At 40.7% G+C, this 13675-nt stretch overlaps 2 protein-coding genes across 9 annotated transcripts in view; one reads left to right on the forward strand and one right to left on the reverse strand.

Moving 5' to 3' along the window:
- The window catches only part of LOC133953473 (ankyrin-2-like), a 75101-nt gene extending 69584 nt beyond the window's left edge, over positions 1-5517 (forward strand). For both annotated transcript variants that reach the window (XM_062387395.1, XM_062387396.1), the window contains 5 exons: positions 2088-2171; positions 2309-2473; positions 2619-2792; positions 2977-3068; positions 3543-5517. In XM_062387395.1, the coding sequence (XP_062243379.1) occupies positions 2088-2171; positions 2309-2473; positions 2619-2792; positions 2977-3068; positions 3543-3756 (729 nt within the window). In that variant the 3' untranslated portion in view covers positions 3757-5517. The remainder of the gene's footprint in view (positions 1-2087; positions 2172-2308; positions 2474-2618; positions 2793-2976; positions 3069-3542) is intronic.
- A 1502-nt stretch (positions 5518-7019) lies between these two features.
- camk2d2 (calcium/calmodulin-dependent protein kinase (CaM kinase) II delta 2) overlaps positions 7020-13675 on the reverse strand; it is a 37018-nt gene continuing 30362 nt past the window's right edge. For 2 of the 7 annotated variants that reach the window (XM_062388185.1, XM_062388183.1), the window contains exons 16-22: positions 13008-13056; positions 12408-12506; positions 12011-12031; positions 11567-11642; positions 11364-11458; positions 9952-10180; positions 7020-8588 (exon numbers count right to left, since the gene is read on the reverse strand). In XM_062388185.1, coding sequence (XP_062244169.1) covers positions 8585-8588; positions 9952-10180; positions 11364-11458; positions 11567-11642; positions 12011-12031; positions 12408-12506; positions 13008-13056 — 573 coding nt within the window. In that variant the 3' untranslated portion in view covers positions 7020-8584. Of the gene's footprint in view, positions 8589-9941; positions 10181-11363; positions 11459-11566; positions 11643-12010; positions 12032-12407; positions 12507-13007; positions 13057-13675 lie in introns of all 7 variants that reach the window. The other 5 variants (XM_062388189.1, XM_062388188.1, XM_062388184.1 and 2 more) reach the window with 4 other exon arrangements.

Consider the following 13675-nt stretch of genomic DNA (forward strand, 5'->3'; position numbering starts at 1 on the left):
TCCTGCATCCCCTACTGAGTCACATTCAATCCCAGAATCTCCCCAAAGATTTTGTGAAGCAACGGAACCATTAAGTTTTCTTTTGGACATATTCGAGTACAACACATATGGTGAAAATTCTTCTGAGACATTTTCATCAGCGTCTTCGCCTAGAATAGCTTGTCATTCTGACATACCTGAAAACAATCTGGCTGTTCAAGCTGAGCAAGATTCTACAACTGAGGTTATTCACGGAAAAGAACAGCATGAATCAACTATACCATATAATTTCTCATGGGATGTGACCGAAGAAGCATCAACACAGAGTATGTATCAACTTCCATTTTCGTGGGGGGTGGCCTCTGTGGAAGCTGTTCAGACCGAAGACGTTTCCTCCCAGTCTCTTTCAGATTTGACACCTGAGACAGTTACGTGTGCAAGAAATTTTTGCTTTGAGGAATCGATCTCATTCTCCTCTTCAAGGAACGTAGAGACATCTTCCGAAGAGGATAGTCCAAGGATCAGTGGACATTATTTAGAAGAATCAGCAGTAGACTATGAATGTTTTGCCTCTCAACCCACTTCAGTGGAACCTAAAGCAGAGACGACTTCATCGAGTACTGATGAGGAATATATCATTACACCTGGATACTCAGAGACCATTTCTCCTGCAACCTTCAATACCTGCATGCCTCCCAGATATGCGGATGTTGTGCAAGGTGGTGCAGACTGCCCTACCTTTGAATACTTTGACCCAGAGCCATTCTTTGAGTGCAAACAAGCTACGTCGGATTTCTCAGAGACCGAGCCCGATGAACCTGATTCAAGATCTAAGCCAAGTGAAGGGCTACCTCTGGATTTCGTCAGCCATTCTAGGATGAATCGAGGAGAGCTTTTATCCTCTGGAAGTGAAGATTACGAGGATGCTCCTTTTGTCCACGAGCCTCTTCAGAGTGTAAACGAAGAGAGTGAAGAATTAATACACTATTCAGAAGCATCCGATGATGAATTCACCCAATGTGAGGCTACACAACCGCCCCCTGTCTGTGACATTGGGGCATATGATGAAACTGATAAATCTCTGACAAGGGTAAGATGTCGTTTGGTAAACCGTCCCAGCCTGCAAGATTCCCCGGAGCTGAGCTTATACAAATTTAATATTTGCTGAAAAGAGAAATGACTGCTAACCCTCTGGCCACATGGATTGGACCTAAAACTCCCTATAACCCTTTTTATTTTTCAGATTTAACCTGTGCTTACTCAGCATGTCACTCTGCTGCTTGTAACCAGCTTTATCACTTAATCACTTACAGTAATAGCATAAGCAACAGCAATAATCACATCAATTCTTTACTTAGTAAAAGCATGGTGTGTTTTTCAAATATTTTGCCAAGCTACAGACTGCCATGTTGTACTTTCCAATGTAAGACATTAAAAGTTCATCATAAGACTCTCAAACCCAATGGAAAGTGCACCATATCAGTCTGCTTCCTGCCCACTTTGCTGACGACATAGCATTCGTACATTGTTATTCATTAAATGTTAACGGGTTTGTGTTGCTTGGTCAGGAGATCACTGCAGAGCTCGGATCAATATCCGAAAGTTCAGACGATGAATTTTTGACCACACGAGTAGTGCGGAGAAGAGTTGTCATACAGGTATCCGATCTAGCATGACCGGTGGTGTTTTCACTGAGCATGGAGAGCGTGGCATCCAGAGTGCAACTTTAACCAAGCAAGGTCTTTAGTGTCAAGTTCATGGATTTACTGTCTAACATCCGTTCAAAATGGGGAAAGAAAATATGTGTGTGAAGATTTAGGATTTGAAAGAAACCACTTGATTTGCATACATGGCTGGACCTGTTTTATGTTGTTATGTTGTTGTTTTATTTGACGACTTTTTCCTCCCAGAGAATGCAAGTTTGTCTCCTGTATCCCCAATAGTCCCTATTCTCTCACTGAGTTATATCCTAATATGCAAGTTGTGTGTCCTATTTCTTCTGTAACATGCGTTGGCTTTGTGTTTTTGAAGTGGAGAACTCAACAGGTTAACATTACACTGATCTGAGATTGCATTGCTGATTGTTGTTTATCATGTTTTCCTCACAGGCTGATGAAATGCCTGACCTGCCCACTCAGTCTGTGACAGAGGAGCAGTACAAGGACGAACATGGGCACCTTGTTATTAAAAAGGTAAAGCTTAATAAAGCAACTTTGTGATTTGTGCAGCAATACCAATGGCTCTTTGGTGCAGCTCAGACCAAACTGGTTTGCCACAAAATATACAGACAATAACCTTTCAATTCCCTCCAATTACCTGTTTTCTTCAGGTAACCCGTAAAATTATCCGCAAATGTATTTCTGCCGATGGCGTGGAGCGTGAGGAGGTGACGTTGGAAGGAGCTCCGCAGGCGTCCATCAGTGTAGCAGAGGGAGACGGTTACTCCAAAGTTGTGAAGCGGACAGTACTGAAGAGTGAAGGAGAAAATACAGAGGTGTGTGCGTCCTGCTTATTATGTGTGTTCTTTGTCAGAGTCATCCAAATCTCTTACTCAACAGAAATTATAAGACAAACCATTAATATCAGGAGTAGAAAACATCTGGCAAGTATATAACAAATAACTTTTTCCTCTGACCTAGGTAACATTTGCTGAATGTGAGGGTTTCTCGGCATCAAGGCAGGAGTCAACCGGGGGTCACCAGGTCAGTCTCGGGGAAAGAACAAAGGTGGTGGAGGGTGAAAGGACAATGACGCACCAGGGAGATCCATCTTTGGCATCTGACCTCCCCACGGCCCAAGATGACTTCAAACAGGTTTGTAACCTCGACATCATTATTCTATAACCTAGACTTTGCAGAAGTTACGGGATTGGTTGTGTATCATCTACAGTGCTTGTGTAGGAATCATTTCAGGGAAGGAACCAAATCTTTGTTTTGTTTTCACATCTAAATCATTCCAAATGAAGTGATGACAGTGTTCTCCCTTTAATGCCACCAGGCACTAGGTTATATAAGTGGTTCAAGCAGAACAGAGCTTCCTCATGTGGTAGAGAGAGAGACTGTCAAAGAAGATGGAACTGTGGTCAGGAGGTTTGTGAGTTTTAGAGCGCACCTCTTTGGTTGTGTGTGTGACTTCTTTGCTGTGGTTTTATGAGGTTTAACAATATTCAATCAACTAATACTGAATGAATATAGTACTAAGATTCCAAAATATAATTTGCAGCTTGCATCCTGAGGTGAAATTGTATTGTGTAAAACAATATGCTGTTGGCCAGTCAGCAGACTGATGGCAGTTATATCTAGTTCCTGTGAATGTGCCACAGTGCAGAAAATACAATTCGTCCAATGCCTGATTTGTGGTGATTTTAACATAGTTTTTTTATTTCTGGAGTTGGACCTGAACTGCATGCTGGATTAACAAAGCATAATATAGATTGTGGGTGTTGTGTTTCTCTTACAACTCTAGAAAAGTCTGTTTCTTTCCCGATGGCTACAGGTGCACTTCTGTAGTGGTTGAAGTGTCTTGATCTGTGTGTCTCCACTCCCTCTTTCCTCCATCTTTAGGGCTCACATGCGTAAAGGTCGCACCATCAGACGGACGGTGGTGAAGGAAGCTGGGCGGCGCAAACAGGTCCTGCTCGAGCAAGTGGACAATCCCAGGAAAGGGCCAAAACTATGCGTGCTCAAGGAGCATCTCCACCAGCTCTTTCATAATTTCCACAAAGAAGACGAGGAGGACACTGATGATGATGAAGAGGAGGAGGAGGAGGAAGAATAGAGGAATATGTAATACTCCCCTTCCCCATGACTTCCTGGCTGTGTCAATGCTAAAGCACCACCCCCCTTAATCCTATGCATTAACCAACCGTAATCCCAGTGTACACCCTTGGCACCTCAAAGCTACCGCAGTCTTCCCATTGAAGCCCTGGAAGAAGACGTCCTGTTCCCGATGTGGAGTTCTCTTCCCTGGCTGCTGTCACGTTATTCATTATTCATTTTTTCTTTCATGTTCTGATGTTGTTTTTCGCCTTTTTGTGACCAAAGATATCCTTTATGTCCCCCCCCCCCCCCCCGATTTATTTTACTTTCCACGTTTGAAGTGTCTCTGAAATTTTTGTTTTGATTCTGTGGTAGAGCAACAAAAAAAAAATAAGAAGACGGTCAAATATATCTCACATCTACTAACTCACAAAGGTGAAGAACACTTTTCCTGCTCAATACTGCTACTGCTCTCGGTGCTCGGACTGAAAGACGATATTTCACACAGCACTGCCTCTCACACCCAGAGTATCTCAGATATTCCTAACTGAAAAAAAAAATATATATATTTCACTCACTTTACTAGCTGTACCTTTAAGTCAGGTGGTATCAACACTGAATTTAACTGCTGCTGCTGCTGCTGCTGTGTTTTGTGTCGGCTATGTGTAATCGGTCTTTGGGAATTATATATTATCTATAATCTAGACATTACCGACATCTGTAGCCTAGGAATTAATAATCACTCATGTGAAGTAGAGCAGGCATGACTAATCAACATCTGTCATTATGATCATAGCTTTGACTGCTTGTAATTCGATGGATGGCCCTTTCTGCTTCTCTTTTCCTTCTGTGTGCGTCAAATTTTCTGTGTTACTATGTGTACTATTTTTCTTTGACAGGGTGGGGATTGGATCTTGACTCATATCGTTTTGCTGGTGAATGTGTGAGTGAGGATGTACCGTAGCTCCCGTATGTTTTGTGTTTGTCCACGCATGTGTTGAGTTAAATATTATTTTAGTAAATTTTTTAAGCTTACTAGTTAATAGAGTTTAAGCTTTACTTTGACAGCCAACTAGAAGCTTCTTTTTACAGGGAGGTACCACAGAATTTGCCGCAGGTAAATAAGAAAGTGGTTTTATGCTCTGATACAACACATGCACTAATGTGTTTCTGCTTTAATGTTAGATTTTATCTTTTGAACTAGAAACTGTTGCACCAGGCGTTTGGCAGTTGTGTGCGTGTGTGTGTGTGAGAATGAGTTTGAGTAAACGGGTTTTTGCTAGATTCAGCAAAGAAAAAAAAAAAGTTTATTTTCCACAAACCGCATTTGCACTCCTGAATGTCGGGAGGAGACACCTCCTTGCTTTTTGTGCACAGGATATGAGGTGCAGTATATCGTAGCCACAGGGATAGTCTCTGACAGATGATGATACCGCAGACTTACACGTAATGAGGCAGGTTGAGAGCTTAAATCCATCATTATTCACAGCTCTGCATATCGCTACTGTATGTATCTACATGTAATGTATTTATTTCACTATCACCGTTTACTTTGTGATTTAGAAACATGTCAAATGCAAACTAGTGGAAGTTCACTGTGACAGGTATGCTTTTAATTTGAAGAATCAGCATCCCTTTTCTGTGATGATGACAGTTATAGACATATACAATGCATATAAATATCTATAAGGGCATGTATTACTGTATCAAAATTCAAAAAGACAAAAACAAAACGGCTGCAGTGTCTATGGCTGATAGAGAATAAAAGTCTACAAATGTATTGTTGTGTGTTTTGTGGATTTGTCTGTGTAGGCTACAGTTCTTTTTTTCTTTTGCTAAAACACATAAGCTGACTGTGGACTGCACATAATTACTCTGGCAATTTTTTTTTCAAACATCAAACACACAGTATGTGTATAGCATATATTGACATGTCTGTTGACAATAGACATGTCAATGTCATGTCATGCACAGGCCTGTCTTCAACATGTTGGATGAGTTTCTGTCCAACCCTTTAAATGACCTGTTTTTATATATTTTACAATGTAGAAATGTCCACACGTTACCTTGTTGCAACCACAAACCTTCAATAAGTCAGGCGATGGCATAGGAGCTAATGTGATACGATGAGGTCTAACATCGGGTGTTTTTTACTCGAGAGATTGTGGTCATGGGATTTTGATTGTGTTGCTGCTGTCTGAGTGGCATGGGTCCTTGGGTAGCTTCAGTCTGCTCACTAACGTCACAGAAGGTCGGCTAGTTTCCCTGCTCACATCCCTGTTTTTTTCAATAGGCACCTGATTTTTACCCGACGTTGGTGATAGAGGGTAAAATATTAGTTGAATATAATATAAGGTGTAAATTATGCAGGGAGACTATTCCTTCACCGGACATGTCCCAGGAACGGCTGGATAGAAGAACAAGTTCCGAGCTCTATTATTTATTTTTTTAAAGATTTTTTCTTTAACGACTCCCTAATTCTTCCCTAAGAGCTTTTTTATATGGTCCCGGGGAAAATATCGGGGAAAATAAAAGAAGAGTACTTCAAATTGCCATGTATAGTTGTACAATAATATATTTTGATGAGAAGTATTTTTTATCCGGTATATTATATTGGGTAAAATTTACCCGACGTTATTGATGGTCTAACTAGTTGTACGTTAGTGTTCTAGGGTTAAATTTGAAAACTGTCTGTTCAACCATACAGTCTATAGATCAACCGTGGTTTGAGAAAGAGACATCCTCAAGGGAATTAATTAGGACTGAACCTCTCCCTCTGTACCAGCAGGGGGAGTAAAAACTAACTTTTGTGCTTCGGGATAAGGATAAGCACGTCCTATAGGTCACACACTATCCACAAGGTGTCACCAGTAAATTAGAAAATAATAAAACGAGAGGATCAACAGATATAACGATGAACCAGGCCATGTTGTTGACTCTTAAAATGTATTTGTTTACCTGAAGGGTTTCTGTGTTTATTATTGAGATTATAATTATTGTAATGACTGATATTACAAACCTGCCCATTTTACTCTATAACAGCTCCAAATGATGGTTTAAAGTTATTTAATGTATCTTAAAGTGGTCTAAGTTGCATGACAGCACCAAAATAGTCCTGTTGGACTAATGGACAAATGTTATCCGGTGTGTTTATGCAAAGAGTATATTGTTCAGACTAAAAATCCCAAATTAAGGATTTTTGTTTTCAAATCGTTAACTTCAAGTCGACAGTACAGACCATCAACACAAAACCATTAAAAAACGTTTTCATTATCACACCTTTTAGCTGATTTATTTATTTCATAAACATGTTAAGCCAACCATTGCCGTGCTGGCAACAGGTACACACCATATAAGGAGTGGTGCATTGCACTGACATCATACTTTTCGTCAAAAGAAATGTTTTATCACATTTTCCCCCTTGAAAAAAAAAAAAGAGACAAACCAATTGAAAAGAGCAAACAGTAAGGATGACAAAGACAAGGCGTTGTCCTGCAGCGGCGAGGGGACCACCGGCTCTCCAAGCACTGATCGTCGAGGAAGACTGCCCAACAGTCTCATCTGACTCCTCTCCTTCATCGTCCTCCCAGCATACCAGTATGACCACGCTCGCAGACCTGCTGAGCCAACCGTCAAGGCTGACGCTCCCACTGACTGAAGGTAGAGACTGGAGTGCCTTCGCTCAGTCTTCATCATCTCCCACCTTCTCTGTGCAACTGGCAAAGTAACACACTGGAAAATGACGAGAATAAAATGACAACAGAAACCCTACATACAGTCATACAATACGGTCACAGACATTATGAAAAATGGGCTCGTTTTCTTCTCATTTTTGTACAAAATATAAGGGATGCTTCTGCAACCAGGAGTTTGTTTTTTCATCCTCTTGAGATATGAGGTTTTGATATTTACGCTGGATGTCAACTGTCACTGTGTTTCTACAGCAGTTCCATGATATTGGAGGACATCAGAAACATTTGGGACAAGAACTAATGCACAACATTAACAAATGCAAACAAACAAGTCAGTGATTCACAGATCAAACAGAAGATATTATAGTATCATATGCTCTTACTCACAATATCCCCCCCATGCACTACACAATAGTCTTGGATTTTTCATATATTACATATATGCTACATTCTCTTATTTCTTATTTCACTGATATAAAGGCAAACATACCTCAATGCAAAGTGGAAGCTGCTCTGCTTTTCTTTACATGTAAATTAGTATTATAGGTTGAAATCTGACAATTCAAACAGTATGACTTAGCTCATAGCAAACATAAATGTAGCCCATAAACTGGATTTTACATAAACTCTTAATTCCTCTGATAGCAAGAATAGCAATTTTCAATCTTTGTTTTTGTTTTTAATCAACAATCACAATGTATATACATCACCAGAACTAAAGCAAGCTCAATTTTAACATTCTGATATTCCAACTGATTTTTTTTGTTGTTGTATTGCACACACATAAATACACGTAAAAATACAAGAACTAATTTTTGGGAGAGGTTACAGTAGTAGATTTTTAAACATCTCTATTTCATATTTAAAATGCATACCAAAACATCTTAAAAAACAAACAAACAAATGTTTTCAATATGCTTGTTTCATAATGTCCAAATACAGTGTGCCGCCACCGGGTGGTGGTTTCGAATGATGTCCATTAATAAAATGCCATAACAGTAAAATGTATTAATACTTAGTGTCCTGTGCGATGTTATATCCTTATAGGAGGGTCGTAAGGTCAGAGTGCAGTCATGGGTTGGTTGTCACTGCCCGGCTTGATTTGCTGATGGGATATTTTTATTTTGTTTTTTTGGGCCGAATGTTGATTTTCCATTAACTGCAACAAAAGGAAGAGAAAATAAATGTGAATCTATACAGAGAGATTACAGAGAGCAATGGAAATGTTTATCCTGTCGGTCAAAACCAGACTGACAGCCGACATTGGGACACAGCAGGAAAAGCACAAGTGTGATTACTAACATCAAGAAGCCCTGTTACAAAAACACTTTGCATATTACTGGAAATGTCTTATACACGAAAAGGGCTAACCCACACATTGTCTTTTCAGGAAGTGTGTACCGGCTGCGGCTTTACTGACATTTAGCTTACTCTCCGGTGACTTTAATTGAACTTGTGAAAGTAGGTCATCAGCTTTCATGATTTTATTTGTTTGTGAAGGACCTCAGGTAATTGTCAGCATGATGACATCCAACATTAACCTGGGCAAGGTCTACTTACTTTGAGGACAAGGAAGTGTCTGGCTCATAAATCGAGACAAGTCCGGTGTCCATGATAATTGTGACCTGTTCATCCTGCTTGTTGTTGTGATTCATTAAAGATGGAATTTTTTCACTGATGACTATCGGTCCTCTGGATTAAATGTTATCCACCTTGGAAAAAGACCGTTCAACTGAAAAACTCCACCACCGTTTAGCAACCATAACTATACCAAGCTCTGCAGGGTGGGGTCCGTTAGGGGAATTAGATATCAAGTACATATTTAAGACACCTTACCAAGTTCTTGTTTTAAGATGAGTCAGTGGAAAATATGAAAAAGGCCCTTTTTTATATTTGTATTCTCTCGTCTACCTCATGCTGCCCTTACAGGTGAGTTTTCCCGGTCTGTGGATTGATGAAGTTGTATCTTATCTTAAATAAAGATGGAAGACATGGTAGCTGCCCTAAAGTGAGCCTTAATCATCTTGATCGCCCTCTTGTGGTTGACTGCAATATAGGTAATTAACCCCACCTCTTCCAGCAAGGTCAAATGTCCCACCAAATAACTTTTTCTCAAAGATTATTTCATTTTAAGTTGTTCTTACTACAATGATGTTTGTTCAAGTGATAATTTTTCAGGTGGTTTTAATATGTTGACGCTATAAGAGCGGCATCAAACATCCGGATTGACAAGCCCTCGATGCTGCGGCTCCACACAACATCACTACTGTACAGACTCCATTTTCATGCACAGGGAGGAACTGGAAACAATCTGTCGTCCATCTGTATTTGTAAGACCCCTAAGAACACTCAGTTGGTCTACATCAAATCAGTAGCTCATTTCATTTTAGTTGAAGTTTAAAGTCATTAATGACGCACTGACCCTGAAACGCACTTTAAATGTGTCATCCTGCTACGTCACTGTAGCACCAACGTCACCTGAAATGACTTTGAGCTGCTGCGTGTTTCTTACTGTCTCTTACTGGGATGGGATGCTGGGGGAGCCAGAGCGGTGGAAGTGGATGTTCTGCCACTTGCCGTCGCGGCGATGCCACACACGGGTCTCCTCAGACTGCATGGTGCGGGGCATGCCGCTGGCGTCCATGTACTGGGTCAGGCGGATGTAGGCGATACACGCTGCGTTCTCCCCGATAAGGTGCACGTGTGGGTTCAAGAGGATGGTGTGCACAGGCTTATTCCCTTTGGACAGGGCTGCAAGATGAGACACGGATTACCCAGAGGTCAATCAAACAAATCAGCAGCATGTTTGTGCAAAAACAAAACACACATCGTGCTTTAGAAGATCTACTTACTGATATGAAAACATGAGGAGCTAAAGTCTCCAGTATGCGGATGCTGGATAGTGGACAAGCGCAGGCTCGCCAAGTGATTGAGGTTTCTGGGACATATCTGGTTTATTTGAACTATTTTTAATCGGGACCGAGGACATTCTGCCATTTATAGCAGCCATTATTCATTAGTGCTTTTCAGCTCTAGGGTTGGTCCACAGTCCCAGCCGTGCCCTTGGAGTGCACCAGCAAACACGAGCTGTAAACTGATACGGTTGACTATTGATATAGAACAAACAATCAGGCCCCTGCCCAGCAATGAATAATTCACACTCTCTCTCATGCAAACATGCTCAATACCCCTTTTGTTTGGGACCTTTCTTGTTTTAAAAACATTGAGATCTATAGACTATAATGTTTTTCTATTATTGCTATCTTACCAATTCATTAAAAGCCAAAATGTAGAATGTTAACAGTCTTTGTGCATCTTATGTTTGTGTAACTCTACCTCACTTGTCCTCTGATAAAGAATATTTTCACAAAAATATTCCATTATCTGCCTGCAAATTATATTGTGGGTCAAAAACCTCACTAAACAAATTGAGTGCTATTACTACGCATGGTGGTTTCTGTAAATATACTTCATTTTGTCATGTTTTTCAGTGACCAGGCCACAGACTAATTTCCAGTACATTACATTGAAGAAACAAGCTCTCTCCTCTGAGGATCACACAGGAAGTTCTCCCACTTAGAGCAAATAACTAATGAATCAGAAAATTCTGTAAAACATTTTGCCAAACAAGGCCAGTTAACATCAAACATCAAGTTGAAATGAATAAACAAAACACAACCTCTGGATCTTGTTTGGGTGGAGAGTCACTCGCTACTTGACCCTTCTGGAACAAGCTGGGACCCACAGCTGTTACAAGCCAACAGCTCTGGATAACATATCGTACGCTGTGATAAATAACTTCTTAGCTCACTGCTTCTGCTGGACTTCTAATCTGCCCATTTAGTTCATCTGTTGTGCAGAATGTAATCTGCTGCCCGGAAGATGCTTCTAATTTTTTTTTGATAAAGTCGAGGTTGATGCTTTTTGGATTCACCATTCTCAAAGTAAAAGCGATGGAAGTCGTGTCCCTCCACCAGGTTGCCCAAGGCCTCGGGTTCGAAGGAAGTCAGTCCAGGATCACATATCTTCCTGTGAAAGCCAGAGAAAGAAAACAGAATCAGCTAAGGAAATAAGAGAACCAGTATACAGGTAGATGCTATACTGTATAAATCCAGAATAAAAGAGAAGTAAACTTACGCGTAGGCCTCAAAGTCTCCGTTGTTGATAGACTCGATCAACTGCTCAGTGACTTTGATAATTTCCTGTTTGCGAGCTACAAAACAAGATCACACAACATCAACAACTACACAAGTAGATGTGAATCATTTGCTAAGCGTTACTGTATTTCAGGCAAACGTGTGTTCGAGTTCAGAGGAAGACAATCTGATGGGATCTAGTCTACGATTTAGCAGGATTTCGGAGCTATTAGAAATGGAAGGCGCTCCAAAAAAGCTTTTTTTATACATGTCTGTCTAAGAACAAGAAAGCCTCCCATGACTAATAGTGAGATCAGGCAGGACAATGCAGGATGACAGGATTTCTTTCACCCAAAAAAGCTCACAAAGAAACAAAGACAAATCGATGCTCAGATGCAAAGTGTTCTCTACAAAACCAGTTTGAACTATGTAATGGTGACATTACCTTTATTGTTATTGGTGCAGGCTGGGGGATGTTAAGAAAATTACTTAATTTGTGCAACAAAAAAGACATAAAATAATTAGAGATATTATATATCCAAGACAAAAACTCCAGTGCTGAACGTGTATGTGACTCAGCCTCTTACTGTGTGAGTCAGGGTTAAGGTAACAAAAGAACACAAGGTGAAGGGAGGAGTGGGAAAACACGACCTGAGAACTTCTATTCAAATACAGAGGAGGAAATAGGAGCAGGTAATTTAGGAGTCAGTAAAGTCGTCAGTGCAACAAAAGGAGGCAATCATTTAAAAACTAAAGTAGAACAGGATTTGAGGCTCGTCACAGTTTTCCTCCAGTGATGACTGACTAAGACGTGGCACCTCTCTCACGCTGGAGGGACTTACTCTGAACTGAGGAGGTGGGGGTCTGTCTGGAGTCAGACATCTGTGAGGAGCGGCTCTTAGAGCTCAAGATACCACTCACTAAGCTGCCCAGACGAAAAGCTGTCAAGTGTGTGTGCGTGTGTTTGTTTATCGGGGGGGGGGGGGGGTCACATAAATTTAGGTGGATTCAAGGCATTCATGTGCACGTTTGTGCAAAGGCAGGATAGAAATTGTGTGTTTGTTGGAGGGGGAGGGATTGATGTTTTTGCAAAAAACATAAAAAGGGAGGAAAGAAAACAGAAAAGAGAGATTTAGTAAAACTGAAAAAACAAGATGGGTGTGTAAGACAAAGAAGGGGGAACAGCAAGCAGCATCAACCTCGGGAGATAAAACGGGAGAAAGCTGAGGATGTGAGGGAGGACGGGACAAAAAAAGAAGAGGGCGGACTGCGTTCTGCGAGAAGAGCCGACAGCCGGAGGGAGGCTGCGGTACTTAATAAGCTGTGTATTTTAACTGCGTTTAAAAAAGCAGGGTGAAGAAAAACAAGAGGAACAGTCTGATTGGACAAGGTGAGGACTGACTGGTGGAAACGCAACATGAGAGAGACACAAGTGTTCCTACCTTTTACATCTTCATCCTCTATGGTGGTGTTGGCACTCTCCACGGACTCCTGAAGACGTCAGGCATATGTTAGTCATTTGTATTTGTGTATTTAGATCATTCATCCAATATCTGAACGAGTACGAACCAATACCATCGCCCTGTTCACAGTATATCAGTCATCATGATGTATTACAAATAAAAAAGCTCTTTCGCAAAGCCAAATTTTGCAATACTGATAGAGCTCGGCTTGGGATGTTGCAATCACATGGTCCGGGTCTTGATCCCCTATAGGCCATCAGATGAACAGGATATTAATGTTCTATTATATAACAACAAAAGATAAGAGCTCCCATTGGTGGAAGGAGATACCGCCAGAGGAGCTTATGTTTTCACTCCTGTCTGTTTGTTTGTAACATTGCACAAAAACTCCTGAATGTATTACCACAAAACTTGGTGGATAGATGCGGCCTAGGTCAAGAAAGGACCCAGCCATTATTTCTTCACTTTCTCTAACATTGCAAAAGAGTAGGGTTCTTTTTTAACAGTTTCATTGATTTGGCAGAAAATGAATTGTGGAATTGATACAAAAATTAGACACGATCAGCTGACTGATGTTTAGAGTCTGTGCACAGCTTTGATATGAATTAATGTAGTTAACTGTAACAAGAATGAACGTTAGTTAGTTT

Source organism: Platichthys flesus, chromosome 5 (assembly GCF_949316205.1).
Source record: "Platichthys flesus chromosome 5, fPlaFle2.1, whole genome shotgun sequence".
In the NCBI taxonomy this organism is placed as follows: domain Eukaryota; kingdom Metazoa; phylum Chordata; class Actinopteri; order Pleuronectiformes; family Pleuronectidae; genus Platichthys; species Platichthys flesus.